Below are 21,948 nucleotides of genomic sequence, written 5' to 3' on the forward strand. Positions count from 1 at the left end.
TATGTAGACTTCCAACGGCTTACCGAATTGGTCCTTGAACATTTTTATTACCAACCTTTGGTACGTTACCCCTAGTTTTTTAGTCCGAAAGGCATGACTTTGTATCAGTACGTTCCCTGATGGTTGATAACAGTGGTTTTTTCCTGATCTTCCTCTTCCATGCGGATCTGGTTATAGCCTTAGTAGGCGTCCTGAAAACTCAGCAATTCATGCCCATCCGTTGCATCGATGAGTTAGTCAATATGAGGTAATGGGAATGAATATTTGGGGCATGCTTTATTTAAATCTCTAAAGTCTACGCACATTTGCCACTTCCCATTTTTCTTTTTCACCACGACCACATTGGCGAGCCATCGGGGTATTTTGACTCCCTGACAGAGCCATTTTCCAATAAATTTTGATCTCCATGCGTACTGCATCGTTTATCACGGAGTTGAACTTACGCCTAACTTGCCTCACCAGGGGGTGGAATGGATCGACGTTCAACTTGTGTGTAGCGATTTCCTTCGGGATACCCGATAGATCTGCATGGCTAAAAGAAAACAAGTCTGCGTTATTAGTTAAGAATTGGCGAAATTTACCTAGTTCTTGAAGCTTGCAGCCGATGTAAGCTTTCTTGCTGTGGTCGTTGCCGTCTAGTTGGGCGGGGTCGAGGTCTTCTATGGTCGATTCCGCAGCTTCTACCACATCAGGGTCTCTAATGACGTCCTCTCTCTCATTACAGATCATCCTCGGCCCTGTTAATTGCTATGCTTCTTTTGCTTTGCCCTTCATTTGTTGAGTGACGATACAATCCAGGGCGATGCGGTAGCATTCCCGAGATATGCGTTGTTCTCCTCATATGCTGAATATTTCCCATGGAGTTGGAAGTTAGATGACTTTGTACAAGTTGTAAGGGATGTCTTTCATGGTGTGTATCCACGGTCGCCCTATTATGCTGTTGTATGACGTGTCCTGGTCCATGATATGGAATGTGGTTTCCATAGTGACGCCGCCGGCTAGTACGGGGAGTGTGATTCATCCAAATGTTTGTTCAACTACATTGTTAAAACCTGTTAGCGTGATGCAATGCGACACTATCTTATCCTCGAGTTTCATTTGTGCAAGTACCAATTATAACGTTTTATTAATGCTATTAATTTCTCATAATGGCTCTATTATAAGAGGAAAGAAACATAGTACTTAGAAATAGCTATAAAATGAGAGAAATAACATTTGTAATTCATGTGCCGCTCCCATCGTCTACCATAATGCATCTCACATCTGTATCTAAAATTCATAAAGTGATAACAAGGTCATCATAGTGAGGGAAAGCCAAACTGTGGGTATCTGACTTATCGAAGGTGATACTTTCTTTGAGTTCGTCATCCCGTTCGTGAGTGATAAACCATTTGAGATTATGGGTCATGGTGAACATTACGCCGCTGATGGAAGCATCGTCGCTGCCACCAATGATCATTTGGATGGTGTGGGTAAGTGAGGGCCATTTTGGCGGTCCCTGATGCTATTCACGTCCTCTAGCAAAGTTTGTTCTTCCCCGGTCGCTCAACAATTCTTTGAGGTGTCCTTGTCGAAGCATGTTTATGACCTCCTGTCTTAGGGCGATACAATCCTCGGTTTGTGTCCTTGTTCTTGGTGGAACTCGCAAATTGCATCCGACTTTCTGGTGCTTCGATCTGACCTCATCTTTTGTGGCCACTTTACCTTCGGTCTGGGCTTATCCAATGTGTAGACTATTTCTGAAGGTGACATGCAAAAATTGTGAGCAGATAACAAAGGGGGCATACCTTTCTTGTTCCGGTGAGTCCCTATCCTTGGCTTTGGTGGTCCCTCTTCGTGGCATGAAGAAGGTACGATGGCACTTCTGACATATGGCAGATGTCGTTCTCGGTTAGGTCGTGGAGATACAAGGTCCCTCCTAATATCATTTCTTCGATCTTTCCAGGTTTCGGCTTGTATTGAGGTTAATCGATGAGTTGGCCCATTCAGGTCGTCATTGTCTGCTTGGACCTCGGCACAATAGGCGTTATGTATTTCATCCCAAGTAGTCAGAGGGTATTTCCTAAGCCGACTTAACAACTTTCTTTTTGCCCTTGAACCATTTCTGTTTAGCCCGTTCTAGAAAGCTACGACGACTATTCCTTCTGATACGCTTGGTAAGGTCATTCTTATCTGGTTGAACCGGGCGAGGAAGTCCCTCAATCCTTCTCCTGGTGATTGTTTGATAGCGAATATGTCGTTCACTCTTGCCTTTGCCTTTTTGGCCCCGGTGTGGGCCGTTACAAACTTGTCGGCCATCTCTTCGAATAGTTCAATGGAAGGCGTGGGTAGCTGAGAATACCATGTTAATGCTCTTCCAGTGAGGGTCTCGCCGATTTATTTCAACAAATAGAGGATACTTGTTCCTTGGCAAGGTCATTGCCTTTCACGATGGTGACATAGTGAGTTACATGGTCCTCGAGATCGGTCGTACCATCATATATTTTCAGGTAGAAACGCATTTTGAAGGTCTTTGATATGGCATAGGGACCGCTTCATCACTGTATGGTTGCTCGACAAACCGACCAACATCTCTCTTTGGCAAGAGTTTTGGGGCACCTGGTATTTTGTTGATCCTTTCTTGGTATTCTCTCATTTGGTCCCGAAGCACTCTGTTCTCGTTCTCCTTTTCCTCCATCTTTTTCAAAATGGCTGTGAGGGTGTCGTCACCTACACTATTAACAATGTTGTGGTAATACCTGTTATTGGAGGAGGGAAAGGGCCATGCTGCTCGACCGTTATTGGTGTAACGCAAGTCCTTGCATTTTCTAAGACTATATCCTGAGCGGGCTTGTGGAGGGTGCTGGTTAGTGTATCAGTTAGCCAAGCCTCAGGGAGCTTTATTACTGCTGGTGGCGTCTCTTTCATCATGGACAAGGAAGCTCCTTTACCGTGGGATGTTGCAATATTGCCGTGTGGGAGAGGTGACCCGCCTCGCCTGGCAAGAGATTGGTTGTGAGGTCACCCATTATCCTAGTTCTTTCTTCTCTGTTACCTACCATATCAGATCTGTGTGTACAAGGAAAAGGAATTTCGTTCTTGTTGTTTATTTGTGTTAGCAATCCGTGCTAGTTGTAGATCTAGAAGAAACTAAATTGATTTAGAACTTGATAGCATGGATAACGTAAGATAAAGTTGGTGGAAAACTAAATGTAGTGCACATTTAATATTCTAAAAGATGTGAGCAATAATGAAGGAATATTATGCAATAAATCGCAATAAATAGTATTAATGTAAATAGGGGGAACGATTCACCCAATAACGAATGAGGTGGATGATTGTCTGCTCTGATAATGATTAATAATAGACAAATTCTCGAATATTCGAACTATTCTTGGATCTGATGGAAAGATATGGGATAATGTGTACAAGAATATTGCAAAATGTAAAGTTTGTTTCTTTGCTAGAGAGAAGGAATCTTCTTCTGAAAAGTTTTCTTATCAAGTTAATGTTACATGCCCTACACTATCTTTTTATTATAAAAACTAGCATTATTATTCTGCCCTTGGTACTTGACCTTGACCGTTTTTGATAGCCCGGCCATGAATCCCACCACTTCCTGGTCGACCCGATCGCATATTTTTCCTTAATTTCGCTTTACATTAAATTCCCTTAGGGCATATTTTGGCCAATACAATGATCAAATGGAAATGTAAAATGACGTGATTATTCCAAACGTGTTGCATCTTGAGGTAGACGTAGTGTTATTTTAGGATGCACATACTAGAAAGGTTTTGAATTGTGTCTTCCCGATTTTTATGATTTTAAAGAATATGATTTTTTTGAACTATGCAAACAAAAATAATTATGAAAAATTAACCAACACAGAGATTTTTACGTGAAAAATCTGCTTGCTCAAGGGAGAAAATTACGACCTACCCAGTAGGATTTTCCTCAAAACTCCACTAAAATTCAAAGAGCACTTTTAAGTTACAACTCCATAACCAAGGGGAATAGCTCAAGTACCCTAACCCCTACAATCAACTTAATTATAGCAACCTCTTCCCAAACTAACTCTAGTTTAGGAAGCTAACAAAAACTCAAAGTTTCTGCACTAACCTATTGATTACACTTCTTAAAAAGTAAATAGGTTACATTGTAGAACACTTGACTCAACCTAACAACTAAATAACTTGAGCAACTTCATCTTCTTAGGTTGTCTCTCCAGAAGTATTTTTTTTTTGTGATTGCTATTGTCAAAAGTGATTCTATGTGGTTTGTCTCAATAGTATTAGCCTTGAACTGCGGTAAAAAGTCTCCTTTTATAGCTGCAAAGTTGACCGAAAATCTTCTTCAATTAACGCTCCAAAACCTATAATATTTCGGCTAAGGAAAACCTCTCCTACTTTATTTGGTTTCCTTATTTGTTTCCAACTCTTCAACCTTCTCTTTCCACGCAAGTCTTTTCCTTAATTACAAAATTCTTTTTGACCACGAACTTCTTCAAATGACATATATCTTTTAGGGCACGGACATGAATTTTTGGGGAATCCAACTTGCATGGTCACTTTGACATCCCGCTTTTGATCAGCATTGTCACGGCCCTAAACCCGGACCTGATCGTGATGGCGCATCTCGTGAAGACAAGGCTAGCTGACATATTCCCACTTTATTTTAAGCAATTAAAATAATAAGTATGAAGTCCTTAACATGATAAAATCCCAAAATAAGTAGTGAACAGTACAATTTGCGGAATTAAAACCAACGCAGCCCGACATCGGGTGTCACCAGTCATGAGAATCTATCAATGTACTACAAGTCTGAAGAGTCTACACAACTATTACAGAATCACTAATAAGAGAAATGAAATGAGATAGGGGGAAAACACGGGGATGCGAATGCCGAGCAGCTACCTTATGAACTTCGAAATCTGCTGGAAGCTCTCAACCCTCGCCAGCAGGACCTGAAACGCCTGAATTTGCACATGGGGTGCATGGAGTAAAGTGAGTACTCCAACTCAGTGAGTAATAATCATAAATAAAGACTGAGAAATAAGAAATCACGTAAGGCACATCACAGGCTATAAGGAAGCAGTAAAAGCCAGTAAAAGTAAAAAACAGTGAAAATATGCAAAGTCTCTTTAGTTCAGTTTAAGCTTCTTAAAATCCCCTTTTAAACAGTTAAACAAATAAAAGACAGGCAACTAGAAAAGGTAAACACATAAAGAAACGCTCCTCGGGCACAATACAAATAGAATCAGCCCCTCGGGTAACATATGGAACAATAATCAGCCTCTCGGGCTATATCTCACATCACAATGGGTACCCGCGCTCATCGGGGGTGTGCAGACTCCTAGAGGGGCCCCTTACGTCCCAAGAGCAATATCAAGTCATCTCATGGCATCATCACTAAGCTCTCGACCTCATATCAACAAGCCACCTCGTGGCGTACAAATCTCAGGCCTTCGGCCTCATAATCATAATCAGTGTTTCCTCACAATATAGGCCCTCGGCCTTGCTCAGTCAGAATCTCACAAGCCACTCGGGCAACAGTAAAACATGGTGCTCAGCCCAAAATATTATTTAAAATATCATTTAAGTGTTAAAGTAGAGTAAACATGGCTAAGTTATGAAAACAGTAGAATATAGCATGACTGAGTACAAGTATAAAGTCAAGTTAGTGAGGAAATATCAATAAAAATCCCCTAAGGGTTCAAATAGTTGGCATTCGGCCCAAAACATGATGATAACAAACAGTTTTCAATCAAATATGCGGTAAAACAATCATTCGGGATGGACTAAGTCGCAATCCCCAACAGTGCACGACCCCATGCTCGTCATCTAGCGTGTACGTCACCTCAATATAGCACAACGATGTGCAATCCAGGGTTTCATACCCTCAGGACAACATTTACAATCATTACTCACCTCAATCCGATCCAAACTCTAGCCCGTGACGCCTTTGCCCCTCGAATCGGACTCAATGCACGTCGAATCTATCCAAAATCAGAATCACGACATCAAAATATGCTAAGGGAATGAATCCCATGCGTAAATAATCAATTTACAACATAAATCCCGAAATTACCAAAAACCCGACCCCTAGGCCCACGTCTCAAAATTCGATAAAATTCACATCAATAGATTCCTTATCTCCCCACGAGTTCATATATATCAGAAGTACCAAAATCCGACCACAAATGGTCCCTCAAAATCTCAAGTCTAGGTCTCCAATACCAAGCCCTAGTTTCCCAATTCTAACCCTTAATTTCATTAATTACAGCCCTAATTCGTGAAATAATGCCATAGGATCGATTATTAGACTCAAAAATCTTACCTCCAGATGATATCCCTTGATTCCCTCTTCAAAATAACCCAAAAGCTCCAAAACCAACTTGAAATGATGAAGACCAACTCAAAAATCGCGAAGGAATGCTTTTATACCTTCTGGCCAAGGGATTTCGCATCTGCGGCCAAAATCCCGCTCCTGCGGTTCCGCTTTTGCGATCAATGGACCGCTTCTGTGGTCATCACTCAAATCCTCCACTTTCGCATCTGCGATGCACAATCCGCACATGTGCCATCGCAGGTGCGGTTCTTCAACCGCTTCTGCGGTTTCTGCCTTCCCAGGTCCTCTCCGCTTCTGCGATTCAAATCTCACTTCTGTGAGACTGCACCTGTGGTCCCTTAGCCGCAGGTGCGGTTATGACAACAATGGGAAACTTCAGCTGTCACAACCAACTCCAAATCTTTCCGTCAACCATTCGAAATCACCCCGAGGCCCCCGGGACCTCAACCAAAAGCACAAACACATCATATCTCATCTGCATACCAGGCTAGTACCACATCAACATGGAACATGAAATATGGATATTCGCTATGGTTTGTTAATCATCAAAATATAATGACATACTCATCTCAACACGTAGAAATTGGAGACGATTGATCAATTATCAAATAAATTCCTTTGTCGACTCCATGTGAACTTGTGATATGAAGACACCCCTCTCCTATTTAAAGGTTTACTTCAGCATGTTCAACATAATTTAATTGTTTGTCATCTAAATTATAGGGTCCAATAGTTTTGTAAGTCTCTACAAACTTATTTTTAGTTTCATGATCCTGTCTTTTTTCTTTTTTTTTTTTTATATATGAGAGATTTACTTTTACATATAAGAGGTCTCTCTTTTACACATAAGAAATGTAAAAAGGATACTCTTTTTTTTATTTCTTGTATAATTAATTCGAGTAACATTTCTCTCCATCTCTATTTTGAAGTACGAAAACCATAGTCGCATATAAAAATTATGAAAATATAATAATATATCCACATAAATAAATAAAATGACTAGTTTATCTGTTTATAGAAGTAATATAATGATGCATCTCGCTAACATTTTTATACAAGTGTAATATAATTCCCTTCCATTAAAAGAGTAATAAACTAGTTCATCTTATTCGGACCATTAATTAATAGTAATAACACAAAGAATCAGCAATACACCTAGGCAATAAAAGAAGACTTCAAGTTGATTCTCATCTCTTGCAATCTTAAGTGCTCTTTTTCCATATTTTGGAAAGCACTCTTTGAGCATGGTAGCAGAATGATTGATACTCACATCTCTCTCATTTTCACTGATTTCGCAACAGTTTACGAGCGTATTCCTAATCTTTTCTATTACACTATACTAAGTGGTCTTTTCCTTTTTTTGCTGGATGAATACTATGAAAAAAGATGATAACTACTCCTAGTCTCTGGTCAATCCATGTTGATGCTAGAAGAGCTCTGCTGCCCATTCGAAAGAGACGAGGAAGACTAACTGCCATTTTACTCGAACCATTGTTGTTTGAGTTATATAGATGACTGTGAGAAGGAAGGTACAAGCTATGAGTTCCCCATAAGATGCTCATTTGAAAACTTTGTTCGGTCAATGCGAGAGAGAGAGAGAGATAAGTGATGTAAACATAAGAATGGAAGGTTTGCTCGTCAGCTATCAGACCAATTAGGCTCTTCGAGCTTTAGAGGAATGCCCTGCATGAACTATCTCATCAAGTTTTCTTTTTCCTATCACAGGCAACTGACAAAGCCGTGTTTGATTATCGTGCACATGCTCTGTTATAGCTTCATTCATGCACTAAATATTATAGATATTTACTATGATGCGACTCACTTTCTTACCCTTTATTACAAAATGTGTGATCATAAGCACACCTTTTGTAGCTAAACTAAACTATGACTTTACTGAACTTCTCAAACCTCTCCCTCAGGGATTGCTTCAATCCAAACATAGCTTTTTTCAATCCACATACTTTAATTGACTCCCCTTTCATTCCATATCAATGTGTTATATCTATATACACCTCCTTGTTGAGTCCCTATGCAAGAAGGCATTTTTCACATTTAAATAATATAATAGTCATGATCGTTGTGTTGCCTAGGAAAGTAAGATTCTAATAGAAATGACATTTGCCTCTGTTCAAAGGGTCTCACCATAGTCTATTCCTTTGATTTTGAATCCTCTTGCGACTAATCTTGTTTTGTATCTCTCAATCTCCCCACTTGGCTGGATTTTCACTGTGTATACCCATTTATATTTAGATCCCACATATATAAAATCATTAGTATTATATTTATTACATGTATAAGGCAATGGCTGCAAATATTAGAACTTGTTAGCAACCATGGATCTGAAGGTTGAGCTCAAGGAAGATGCCATACAAGAAAAGGCAACACATAGAGAATGGGAGAATCTAATTCTGTTATTTTGAAGAAATGAACAACCGTGTACCTATACATGAATGTATATCATATTTATAAAGAGCTGCAGTATAACTACTTCCTAAATACTGTGCTAACTAAATTAACTTCTAACCACAGTCTACAGTTAAGCTTCTAACTCTAGTAACTTATCAGCTTATCACTCTAACTCTACTTAACACTCTCCCTCAAGATGATGGCTGATATATATTCTTCACTCCCAACTTTTTTAGCAAGTGATCATGTTGAAGCTTCCCAAGCTCTTTGTCAACAGATCTGCTAGCTGGTCTTTAGTATGCATATATTCTGTCTTCAGTATTCCTTGATAGAGTTTATCCCTAACAAAATGACAATCAATATCAATATGTTCAGTCTTTTCATGGAAGATAGCTGCAATTTGTATAGCAACCTTACTATGACATATCAGGCTTATAGGCTACTGAATTCTGACTCCAAGCTCCTTGAACAACCCCACAAGCCAAGTAACTTATGTTGCATATGAGGCCATACTTCTAAAATCATCTTCAACTGAACTCCTGGACATATACATCTGTTTCTTTGATTTTTAGGATATCAATGCCTTTCTAAACTTGACCAAGTATCCTATAATTGACATCTTCGTCTCTACACGTTCTTCCAAATCAAAATCATAGTAGGCAACTAACTTGTTTGTACTTTCTGTAGGAATAAGAAACACCAAGCTAGGGGCCTCTTTGATATACCTCACTACTCCAAGAGCAGCTTCCATGTTTTACACCTTGGAGTAGTGCATATACTGACTCAAGACCTGAACTGCAAAGGCAATATCTGGTCTAGTCATGGTAAGATATAGTAATCTTCCTACTAGTCTCTAATAGCAGTTAGGATTCTTAAGTGCTTAATTACCTTCTTGTATGCCATTCTGAATGCATTTATCATACTCTATAGATGTGAGTTTTTGATTTAACTCTAATGGTGTAGCAGATGGTTTTGCACCACCCGGGCCTACTTCGGATATCAACTCCAGTGCATACTTCCTTTGACAAATAAAATTCTTTTTTTTACCTAGCATCACATAATAGCTTATTATTGTTCCCTATGATCAATAGATCATTTACGTACACAAGGATGATAACTCTGTCACTATCAATTTCTTTGATGAACAATGAATTATCATAGTGGCTTTGTTTGAATCCTAGCTACAGAAGTGATATGTGTGGATTTTGACCACTAATTAGTACCTTCTTACTTTAGTTTTAGTCTGAAAGTGTTGATTTATGTTCCCAAAACTAATAAAAGTGTGCAAATTACAGGAATGTTGGAGATTTGGACTCTAATGAAGAAATCTAACTAAAAAGGAGTGTTCCGGTTCATAAGTCAAGAAGGGGCATAGCAGACCAAAAGAGTGGTCTGCATAAGTATTTCAGTAGCCGTAAAAGAAAGCTCGGACCGCATAATTCTCTCTGCGGCCGTAGATCTAGTATTGAAGCTCAGAAGTTGATTGAAAAGAAGTGCATGCCGCACATAATTTGCACGGCTGCAGAATATAGTCGCACTGACAAGAATTCAAAAAGTTCAAAGAGTGTGCAAAATGACCAATACCGAAGCCTTGCCAGAAGTGCAGACTGTACATAAAATTGTGCGACCGCAGATCAAATTGTGCGGCTGCAGAATCCCTCAAACTGCAGACTCGAGCAAAGTTCAGACCATACATGGAATTGTGCAGCCACAGAACCTCCCGAAGGGCATTTTAGTTAGTTAATTTTGGGCCACTATAAATAGACGGGAATCACTTTATAGGTCAAGTTTTGTAATTTTTTGAGCTGTAGTCGTTGTAGTTTACCACGTTTAGTAATTTGTGACCAGTTTGGGTTAAAAACACATTAGTTTATCATTTTAATTTTGTATTATGGCTTTAATTAGTGTTTCTTCTTTATTTTCTTCTATTTCTACTATGAGTAGCTTGATATTTACTAGGGTTGTAACCCAACTCTATTGTGTAAACGGTATAGGTAATTAATCTAATACTTATTTATGATTGGGTATTTGTTATTTAGCCTTGTTCATGCTTTAATTTTAGAATTAATGGTTGCAAACATTGGTTCATGCCTTTTTGACTTGGTCTTTACTTAAGAAAGAGGGACTTAGTGTCACGTCCTTAGTCATTAACTAAGTACACGTGCGTCACTTGACAACTTGCTTACGATATTGCACAACTTTCTCACGTTCTTGCTATGCCAAGTCAGCCTTACTACACTCGAGATCTCTAAGAGAATGTTAGAAAGAACACACGAAAAATGTTAAAAGAAGCTTTGTATTAGAGAGAACATGAATTTTTTGCTTGGTGAATAAAAAATGACTGGCCCCTCTTTATATACTAGTCTCCTAGGGGCTACTGTGTAAATATTAATTATTACACAAGTCCTTAATATTTACAAGATAATGGCTTTCTCTGGAACTCTCTACAAATCTAGAAGATTCCAAGGACTTTCCTAGACAATCCAAAGGGATCTAGGGTCTTCCTAAGGAAATGTCCATACTTCTCTAGAATATTCTCACAAATGCTAGCCTTCCTCTTATGTAAGCTTCCACATGGCATTAATATATGCCAAATAGTGCCTATGTGGCATGATGAAATGGCGGGTCATCACACTCTCCCCGACCTAGTGTTGTAACGACCGCGATGCGATGTTGCTTCATAAACTCTCGGATCTTATCTTTGAATTGCTATAAGTCTTCATATCGTTCCCATGTGGCCTCTTCTGGTGATTTCCCCTTCTAATGGACGAGGAACAAAACGATGGCTTTTTGCCCTTGTTTTTGCCTAGCCTGGTAATCCATGATAGCCTCAATCTCTCGATCATATGATACAGTGATAATAAGAGGCGCTCGACTTGATTGGCCCTACTCGGATCATACTTATCTTTATGATATGGCTTAAGCATGCAGGCATGGAAAAAAGGGTAGATATTAAGATACGATGGCATATCAAGCTTATATGAGTTCTTGCCTACCTTGGCAACTATATGAAATGGCCCCTTACACTTGCAAATCAGATTATGTTGCATGCCCTATGGACTCACTCCGCTACAAGTTATAATAGAATTTCCCAATCTTTCTGATGCATTCGTATATGATGCCTCAAGTAGAATTCTAGTAAGGCATTGACCCATTCCATTTGTCCATCCGTATGTTGGTGGAAACTAGTAGAAAAGTGCAGTTCCGTGCCAAGTATGTCGAACAACTCTCTCCAAAAGTTCCTAGTAAAGTGGGGGGGTGGTTCTCGATCACTAATGATATGCCTTGGTAAGCCCCAATACTTTAACACGCTCTTAAAGAATAGCTTGGCGGCTTCCTTGGCTGTGCAACCCGATGAGGTGGCCATGAAGGCGGCATATTTAGAAAATCTATCTATGACCACCATAATAGTACCATAACCATCAGACTTCAGTAGGCAAGTGATAAAGTCCATAGTCACGCTCTCTCATGGACACTCTGCAACTGGTAGTGGCCCCAAAAGTCCTCCGGGCTATTGTTGCTCAACCTTGTCTTGCTGGCATACAAGACAAGTTTGCACATAACACTCTATATCATCTTGCATGTGTGGCCAATAATAGATTGACTCAACTAAGGTCCTAGTGCGATGTTGGCCTGGATGACTAGCCACATTATGTCATGACTCTCCATTTATGATCCGCCGTCTAATGTTTCCAAACTTAGGCACGTAGACCTACCGATCCGTGGTAAGTAATAGGTCGGCTTCTACCTAAAAACATCTCGTCTTGCTCTAGTTGGATAAATCGATAAGCTGTTTGGCTACTGGATCACGCTGCATGCCTTCTTTTATAGCCTTGTGAATGTCCCAACTTACTGAAGTGATGGCAGCAAGCTCGGCTTCCCGTCTCAAAGCATCGGCTACAATGTTACCTTTTCTCGGCTTATATTCTAGCAGATAATCAAACTCGGCCAAGAAATCCTGCCACGTAGCCTATTTTGGCGTGAGCTTCTTCTACGTCTAAAAGTAGCTAGTAGCCACATTATCATTCTTCACCACGAACCTCAACCCGAGAAAATAATGTCGCCATGTATGAAGGCAATGCACAATAGCAGTCATCTCCTTCTCTTGCATCGGTTAACATCGCTCCGTCTTATTAAACTTGCAGCTCTCAAATGTTATGTGATGCTTCTCCTGCATCACAACACCCCTAATGGCAAAGTCTGAGGCATCTGTGTGCACCTCAAATGTCTTGGCAAAGTCAGGTAATGCCAAGACTGGCTCCTCTGTTACAGCTGCTTTAAGGCCTTCAAACGCCTTTTGACAATGCTCCGTCCAACCCCATGGCTTGTTCTTCTTTAGCAACTCAGTCAATGGTGCAGCCTTTGTTGAGTAGTCACTGATGAACCGAATAGTTGTTAACAAGGACAAGGAAGGATCTCAATTCAGTTACCTTTATATGTGCCTCCCACTCCTAGATAGCATATACCTTAGCCTCGTCCATGCGTAGCTCGCCATTGCTAATGACATGGCCTAAGAAGTGCACCTTTGATTGTGCAAACTCGCATTTCTCCCTCTTTATGTATAGCTCGTTATCTCGTAAGACTTGAAAAACCTTCCTTAAGTGCTCCATGTGCTCCTCCAAGGTGTTTCTGTAGATGACTACCACGAACTGATCAAGGTAGAGATGGAAAATCTTGTTCATAAGGGTGCAAAATGTGGCTGGTGCATTGGTTAATCTGAAGGGCATCATCAATCACTCAAAGGCTCCATATCTCGTCACACATGTTGTCTTTGGCTCATCCCCTTCTGCAATGCGAACCTGGTAGTATCCATTGTGAAGATCCACCTTGGTAAAGTACTTGGCTTGCCCAAGTCTATCGAACAAGTTAGCAATAAGCGGGATCGGGTACTTATTCTTCACTGTGACCTTATTAAGTGCTCGGTAGTCTATGCACAAGCGCAACGATCCATCCTTCTACTTCTATAACAATACTGGTATGCCGAAAGGTGCCTTTGATGGGAAAATGTTACCAGCATCCAACAACTCTTTCAATTGTTTCCTGAGCTCCTCTAGTTCAGGCGGTGCCATACGATATGGGGCGAATGCGGGTGGCTTAGCCTTTGGCTCCAACTCAATCTTGTGATCCACCTCTCACCTAGGAGGCAAATGCTTAGGCAACTCCTCGGGCATGACATCTCTATTTTGCTCAAACAACTCCTCTATGTAAGGTGGCAGTGTCTCTTGAAAACTCTTGTCTTCCTCTAGACTTGCAATGGTTGCCATGAACGTTGGCTCCCTCTTTTTGATCCCCTTGACAACCTGCATAGCTGAAAGTTTTTCTTGGCTCTGTCCGTGTGGCATAGTCAGTGTAGGTACCATGCAAGATCCTTCTCGCTCCATAACCAAGAGACATTGGAGGTAGGGGTCAATCAATGTATGATAATGTCTGAAGAATTCTTGCCCCAATATGATGTCAAATATATCCATAGTGGTTACGGTAAAGTTTATCATACCTTTCCAAGTTTCTAATTTGATACCAACTTCATTAGCTACCCCGCGAGCATTTCGTACCTCAGCGTTCACGGTCTTGATGCGAGAGTTGGTTGGAGCAAGCTTCAATTCTAGTCTCTTTGCAGCAACCTCATTCACGAAGTTATGAGCTTCTCCAGTATCCACCATTGCACGAGCCGACTTGTTGTTGATGGTGAGATCCACCTACTGATTTCCATTCTCGGTAGGTTAGATAGCTTGCTTTGTGACAGCTCCATATAATCCGATCATATCCAACTGTGCGGTTCCCAAAATCTCTCCTTGCGGCCGCTTCTTTCGTTCACAGACCATGGCACTGAGGCTCTTTAGGTCAGGATAATTTCTAAAGCCATGCAGCCTTCCGCATATATAGTATCCCTTCTTCACAACCTGCGACTTCTTCTTGGCATAGCCCTGACGGGCCACTCGACTTTTTGAAATCTTGAGTCTTGTGTATTGTTTTTGTATCTCCTTGCCTTTGCCACGGTCTCCCCCACCTTTGACATTGTTAATATTTGATTCATTGCCTTTGCCTTGGTCGTTCTTGTCATGCGTGAAATCCATCAATGATTCGGCTTCCACTATGGCTTGGTCTATATCCGTGACTTGCCGACGTTGTAACTCATGTTGAGCCCAATTTTGCAACCCATCCATGAAGCGGAACAACAAGTCATCATTGTTCAGGTTGGGAATTTGAAGCATAAGGGTAGTGAACTGCTTGACATAGTCACATATGCTCCATGTTTTCTTCAACTCCCTAAGCTTTCGCCTTACCTCGTACAAGATATTGTTTGGAAAGAACTGTCGCTTGAACTCAGTTTTGAACTGATCCCACGTGCTAATAGTACATAGACCTTTATCCACGTTGGTCATCTTCCTTCCCCACCATAGCATGGAAATCTTTGAGAGGTACAACACGACAGTGTTGATCATGGCCTCGTCATCCCTCACTTTGCCATGCCTAAAGTAGTTCTCTAAGTGCTAAAGAAAGTTTTCCACTTCTTGTGCATCACGAACACCTTTGAACACCGGGGGTTTGAGAGCCTTGATCTTGGCCTCCCTCGTTACCACAACATTGCTGGCTTCCTCGATCACGCCAGCATCAATATTCTTCTCGAGTGACTCTATCTTTGACTTCATAGCATCGATAGTACTCAAAGACTCCATGAGTCTGCACTCTAAGGCAGTGATGGTCTGCCTTAGTTCTATGTTAGACTGTGTACGTCCCTCCAAGTCATTTCGGATACTCTCAATCTCTTCAAGAGTGTGACCCTCAAGAACGCTAAGGGTTCCTTCTACCTTCCCCAAGCGTTGGCCAAAGATCTCCACGGCATCCATCCCTGCATTCATCTTCATCACCACTCTTTATCGAGCGAGACGTCCTCGGGCAGGACCTCCCCTTCACCCTCTCTCACCTCAATGGCAGATGGTTCTTGGTATTTAATCCCTTCATTTGACACAACCTCAGGTAGCATATCCTAGCTCTTATTAGTGGCGTTACTCTTTCTGCTATGACCCATCCTGCTAGTAGAATCCTGGATGATGTTCGCTTGGGTGTTGGTAGTGTTAATTTCTTCGTCGTTCGTCATTCCCTTAGTTGTAACCTTTGCTCTGATACTAAGTTGTCACATACTTAGTTGTTAACTAAGTACACGTGCGACACTTGACAAATTTCTCATGATCTTGCACAACTTGCTCATGTTGTTGCTATGCCAAGTCAGCCTTACTACACTCAAGATCGCTAAGAGAATGGTAGAAAGAACATAAGAGAATTGTTAAAGAAAACTTTGTATTAGAGAGAACTTGAATTTTTTGCTTGGTGAATTACAAATGAACGTCCCCTATTTATATACTAGTCTCCTAGGGGCTAGTGTGTAAATATTAATTGCTACACAAATCCTTAATATTTACAATATAAGGGCTTTTTCTAGAACTCTCTACAAACCTAGAAGATTCCAAGGACTTTCTTAGCAAATCCAAAGGGATCTAGGGTCTTCCTAAGGAAATGTCCATACTTCTCTAGAATCTTCTCACAAATGCTAGTCTTCCTCTTATGTAAACTTCCACAAGGCATTAATATATGCCAAATGATGCCTATGTGGCATGATGACATGGAAGGTCATCACACTTAGTCTAGAAAAACTTGGCTAACAAGAAATTGGGCTAGTTAAGGATTTTGACTAGCCTTATTAAAGGGTTTGAACTAGAGATAGGGAAAACCCGACTTGAGGTCATATCAAATATTTATCTTGAGACACATTTTGGGTTTGATAAAGCCAAATTGGGAAATGTTACTTTATGACCGAGAGGTATCGAGTGGGTAACTTAGAGTTGAGAGCTATAATACACCTCAAGCACTAAAATAAGTATTAACATAATTAACCCATTAAGCTAACACCTAGGTGAATGTTACATCCCTAGGCCTTTTACCTATTTGAAAACAACGAAAAAGAATTAATCAATCTCTAGTTTTATTTCTCTAAGTAATCATTGATAGTATAGTTTATAAAAGTAATTTGCAAAACCATCCTGTTTGGAAGTGTATTTAAGCTATTTCTTCTACACTCATCAAGTGTGCACTATAACACCCATACTTAGCTCCATGAGAAAATCGATCTTGACTCATAGTTGGGTACTATTCTTCCAATGACCTCTTTCACTCGTTATTGAGTGTGGATTGGGAGTGGATCAATTTTTGGTGTTGTTGCCAGGGAGATTAAAATGATGTTAGCTATATATTTGAGTGTGTTTATTTGAATATCTTCTTTCCCTTCCGTGTTACTAACTTATTTAAGAAATCTTAGGTACAATCATGGCAAACGATGAGCTCGGAAATATGCCTTTGGCGGACTTGGACAGCGAGGAGGAACAACTCGATGAGGTACCTCAAGAGCCACAAGCTAATCGGAGAGGCCGAGTACTACAAGACAATGTGCCCGTTACACCCTCACCTCCACCACGAGCGGCTCAACACCAGATATTTCCCAATGAAGTTTATGCTAGTGTTATAATCCCTCCAAGTATTAGGGCGAGTAACTTTCAAATCACCAACTTGATGCTCACATACTTGAGAAACGGGGTTTCTTCACCGGTGCACCAAACCAAAATATTTACAAACATTTGAAGGGCTTTGTGGATACATGTTGGGGGAGCAAGAAACGAATGTTTTTGAGGATGCATTGAGGCTAAGACTTTTTTCCTTCTCTCTACTGGGGAAAGCTTTTGATGGGTTGGAATATTTGCTGAACCATTCAATTTACACTTGGGATGAGTTGGCAGCCAAGTTCATCACTAATATTTTTCTCTCCTAGACATATGGCTACACTTCGAGATGAGATCCTGGCATTGAAACAAGAACCGAATGAGCCACTACACAAAATTTGGGAGCTATATAGAACAACAGTTAAAGAATGTCCCAATAACTATATGATGAAAAACATGTTGCAACAAACCTTTTATCGTAGGATTAACATAACCGACCAATGTACAATAAATCGGCTAGCTGGTGGGAACTTTATGACTACGCCTTATGCGGAGGCGTTTGACATCCTAGATATGATGGTGGAGACGTCATCAGCTTGACAATATCGGGCAAATGTCCCACAAGGTGATCCGAATCTGATCCACCTTCACAAAGAGTTGCAAGACTATGGGCAAGCCATTGTTGAATTGACCACTACCATGACTCAACTAGTAAAGGCCCAACTCAATTAAGTGCAAGTTCCTAAGCAAGTTCACGCTATGGAGGGAGTTAATATTTGGTAAATAAGAAGAAGACCAAGGGTACACATATGTAAACCCGAGTGGAGAACTATGTGCAAGATGATGACGGTTTTAATCAAGATTATTCTTATAATGAGCAAGAGGAAGAAGTGCAATATGTGAATAATTTTCAAGAGCAAAGAAACAACTTCCAAGGTCCAAACCAACAACAATGGAGACCATGAAATAACCATGACAATTGGAGTTCTAACAATCAAGGAAATTGGAGTGGAATCAACTGAGGAAATTGGGGAGGCAACAACCAAGGTGGTTGGGGAAACAATCAAGGCAACCCGAGGTTAGGTTTTCAAAGGCCTCCAATATATCAACATCCGAGCAACCCATCTCCTTATCCTTTCCATCGTTCAAGTTCTTTAAATAATGAGATGGGACGTATTGAGAATATGTTAAAACAAATGATGGAAAAGAATGCCGATTAGGATGACCAACTTGCCTCACACAACACATTAATCCACAATCTAGACGTTTAAATGGGGTAAATCTCTCAAGCTCTAAATTCTCATCCTAAGGGTACACTACCAAGTGACACGGTGGTGAACCCAAAGGGTGCTAACAATACGAGGCATGATATGGCTGTTATCATAAGAAGTGGAAGAGTCAAGAATGCACCCACCTCAAGTGAAAGGAGACTTGTCGATGATGACCAAGTGATGCAAGAAGAAGATATCCTGAATAATGTTGTTCAAGACAATGAGGATGTTCAGATTGGTATTGATGATAGTATGGAAGAGACTCAAGAGGAGGTGAACCCGTATAGAGAGCACATCATTGACATACTGAACCAGTAGTGTAAAAGGCGAGGGCACCATTGCCTAAGCCTCCACCTCCATAAACTCAAAGACTTGTCAAGAAAAATGGTGAGAATCAATTCAAAGAGTTCTTCAATCAATGTGGCATTGGTAGAAGCTTTAGAACAAATGCCCGGTTATGCAAAGTTTATGAAAGATCTTGTGACAAGAAGCAGTCGATGAATTTTGAGACTATAAAAGCCACTCATCAAGTAAGTGCGATTGTTCATTCAATGGCTCCTAAGTTGGAAGATCACAGTGTTTTCACAATTCCTTATACAATTGGAAGTCCCGAGTTTTCTAAGACTCTTTGTGTTCTTGGGGAAAATATAAATTTGTTGCCCTGTTCGATTTTCAAGACTTTGGATATTGAGCAACCAAAACCCACTTCTATGAGATTGCAAATGGCGGATCGTACCATGAAGAGACTGTTAGGTGTGATTGAAGATGTTTTGGTCCGGGTTGATAAATTCATTCTTCCGACAAACTTTGTTATTCTAGATTGTGAAGTTTATTATGAAGTGCTGATCATTCTTGGGAGACCTTTCCTTCCTAGCATCCTTGTAAAGAGTAGGCCAATAGAAACCATAACTGAGCACTTTGGCCACCGTTCTTGCTCTACCATGATGACCACCATATAGTGAAGAATGACAGGCCCCAAGAATATCACCTTGATCTTCTTCCGGTACACACCTACTAATCACCCCATCCGTACAAATCCGAAAAAGTTATGGTTCATCCCAATAATAATCTTGACAATCTCTTTTGTGCTTCTTCCTTTGGTTTGAAGAAAACTCATTCAGAATGATTCCACTCACAAGAAAATTTGCCAAGTCCGCAAACCATGACACCTCTTTTATTGAAATTTCTAAAAGATTCTCATTGGAAAAAGAGTCATTGATTTCAAGGCCATCATGCGGCCTTTCTTCCTCTTCCAAATGAGATAAGTGGTCCGCTACTTGGTTTCACTACGTTTCCTATCTTGGATATCAATATTAAATTCTTGCAACAAGAGCACCCATCTCATCAACCGAGCTTTAGAATCTTTTTTGCTCATAAGATAACGAAGCGGCGCATGGTGCGGGTGGACAATAACTTTGGCACCCATCAAATACGGGCAGAACTTCTCAATTGCTAACACAATAGCAAGGAATTCTTTCTCCGTAACGGTATAATTGACTTGGGCACTATTCATTGTATTGCTAGCATAGTAGCAACAACAACAACAACAACCCAGTATAATCCCACTTAGTGACGGATGGAAAATCTTGTTGATACATTGCCCCAAAATAGCCCAAACGCTACATCACTTGCATCACATATGAGTTCAAAAGGCACACTCCAATTTGGAGCAGTAATGATAGGAGTAGTTGTCAGCTTAAGCTTCAATAGTACAAAAGCTCTCATGCAATCATTATTGAAATTGAACTTGACATCCTTCTAAAGGAGCTTGCACAATGGGTTCACCACTTTAGAGAAATCTTTGATAAAACGCCGATAAAAATCCGCATGGCCTAGGAAACTCCGCACACCATTCACCGAAGTTGGGGGTGGAAGCTTAGAAATCAACTCAATCTTTGCCTTGTCAACTTCAATTCCATTCCTTGAGATTTTATGGCCAAGGACAATACCTTCCTAAACCATAAAATGGCATTTCTCCCAATTGAGTACCAAGTTAATTTTTTCACATCTAGCCAACACTTTGTCCAAATTTGCCAAACAATCATAAAAAGATCTCCAACCACCGAGAAGTCATCCACGAAAATTCAAGGGAGTCCTCTACCATGTCCGTAAAAATAGCCATCATACACCTTTGAAAGGTCTCCGGTGCATTGCACATACCAAATGGCATCCTCTTGAAAGCAAAAGTACCATAGGGACATGTAAAGGTTATTTTCTCTTGATCTTCTAGAGCAATGAGAATTTGGTTGTAGCCCGAGTACCCATCAAGAAAGAAATAGAATGAACAACCATCCAATCTATCGAGCATTTGATATAAGAAAGGAAGTGTAAAGTGACCCTTCCTTATGACTTTGTTGAGCTTGCGATAATCCATATAAACCCTCCAACCGGTCACCGTTCTTGTAGGAATCAATTCATTCTTATCATTGGTAACCGCCGTCATTCCCCCCTTATTTGGGACACATTGAACCGAAGATGCCCATGAACTATCAGAGATAGGGTAGACAACGGCATCCAACCACTTGATAATCCCTTTGGTGACAACTTCTTGCATAGTCTTATTAAGTCTTCTTTGATGTTCACCGAACGACTTCTACATCACAAAGAGCTTTACCCGTAGCAAGGAAATGTCTACCAAGAATGATCAGAACTTCATAATCAACTTCACAATTTAGAATAACAAAGTTAGCTAGAAGAATGAATTTATCAACCTGGACCAAAACATCTTCAATCACACCCAACAATCTGTTCATAGTACAATCGACCATTTGCAATCTCATAGAAGTGGGTCTTGGTTGCACAATCCTCAAAGTCTTGAAAACCAAATATGGCATCAAATTTTTACTTGTCCCAAGATCATAACGAGCCTTAGGAAACTTAGGACTTCCAATTGTACAAGGAATTGTGAAAGCACTAGGATCTTCAAACTTAGGATCCATTGAATGAACAATCGCACTCGCTTGATGAGTGACTTTGATAGTCTAAAAATTCATCGACCGCTTCTTTGTCACAAGATATTTCATAAACTTTGCATAATCGGGCATTTTTTCCAAAGCTTCTACAATGACAAATTGATTGAAAGACTCTTCTTCATTTGATTGAACTACTTGAATTGATTCTCACTATTTTGCTTGACAAGTCTTTGATGGTATGGTGGTAGAGGCTTAGGCAATGGTGCCCTTTCCTTTTGCACTACCGGTTCTAGTATGTCAGTGATGTGCTCCCTAGATGGGTTCACCTCCTCTTGAGTCTCTTCCACACTTTCATCAATATCAATCCAAACATCCTTATTTGCTTGAACAACATTGTTCGGGATCTTTTTTTCTTGCATCACTTGGTCATCATTGACAAGTCTCCTTTCACTAGAGGTGGGTGCATTCCCTCCTCTTCCACTTCTTGTGATAACCGCCATAGCATGCCCCATATTGTTACCACCCTTTGGTTTCACCACC

General features: G+C 40.4%; 1 protein-coding gene across 1 annotated transcript; it reads right to left on the minus strand.

Moving 5' to 3' along the window:
- Positions 1-21,075: 21,075 nt before the first annotated feature.
- LOC142163236 (uncharacterized) lies at positions 21,076-21,435 on the minus strand. The gene has a single exon (XM_075220502.1). It carries the CDS (start codon positions 21,433-21,435, stop codon positions 21,076-21,078), a length of 360 nt encoding a protein of 119 aa, XP_075076603.1.
- Between the last annotated feature and the right edge of the window lie 513 nt (positions 21,436-21,948).

Source organism: Nicotiana tabacum, chromosome 8 (assembly GCF_000715075.1).
Source record: "Nicotiana tabacum cultivar K326 chromosome 8, ASM71507v2, whole genome shotgun sequence".
Lineage (NCBI taxonomy): Eukaryota > Viridiplantae > Streptophyta > Magnoliopsida > Solanales > Solanaceae > Nicotiana > Nicotiana tabacum.

Bases quoted from the DNA above. Each gene is read 5' to 3' on its own strand.
- LOC142163236 (XM_075220502.1), bottom strand. From the start codon at position 21,435: ATGGATCCTAAGTTTGAAGATCCTAGTGCTTTCACAATTCCTTGTACA.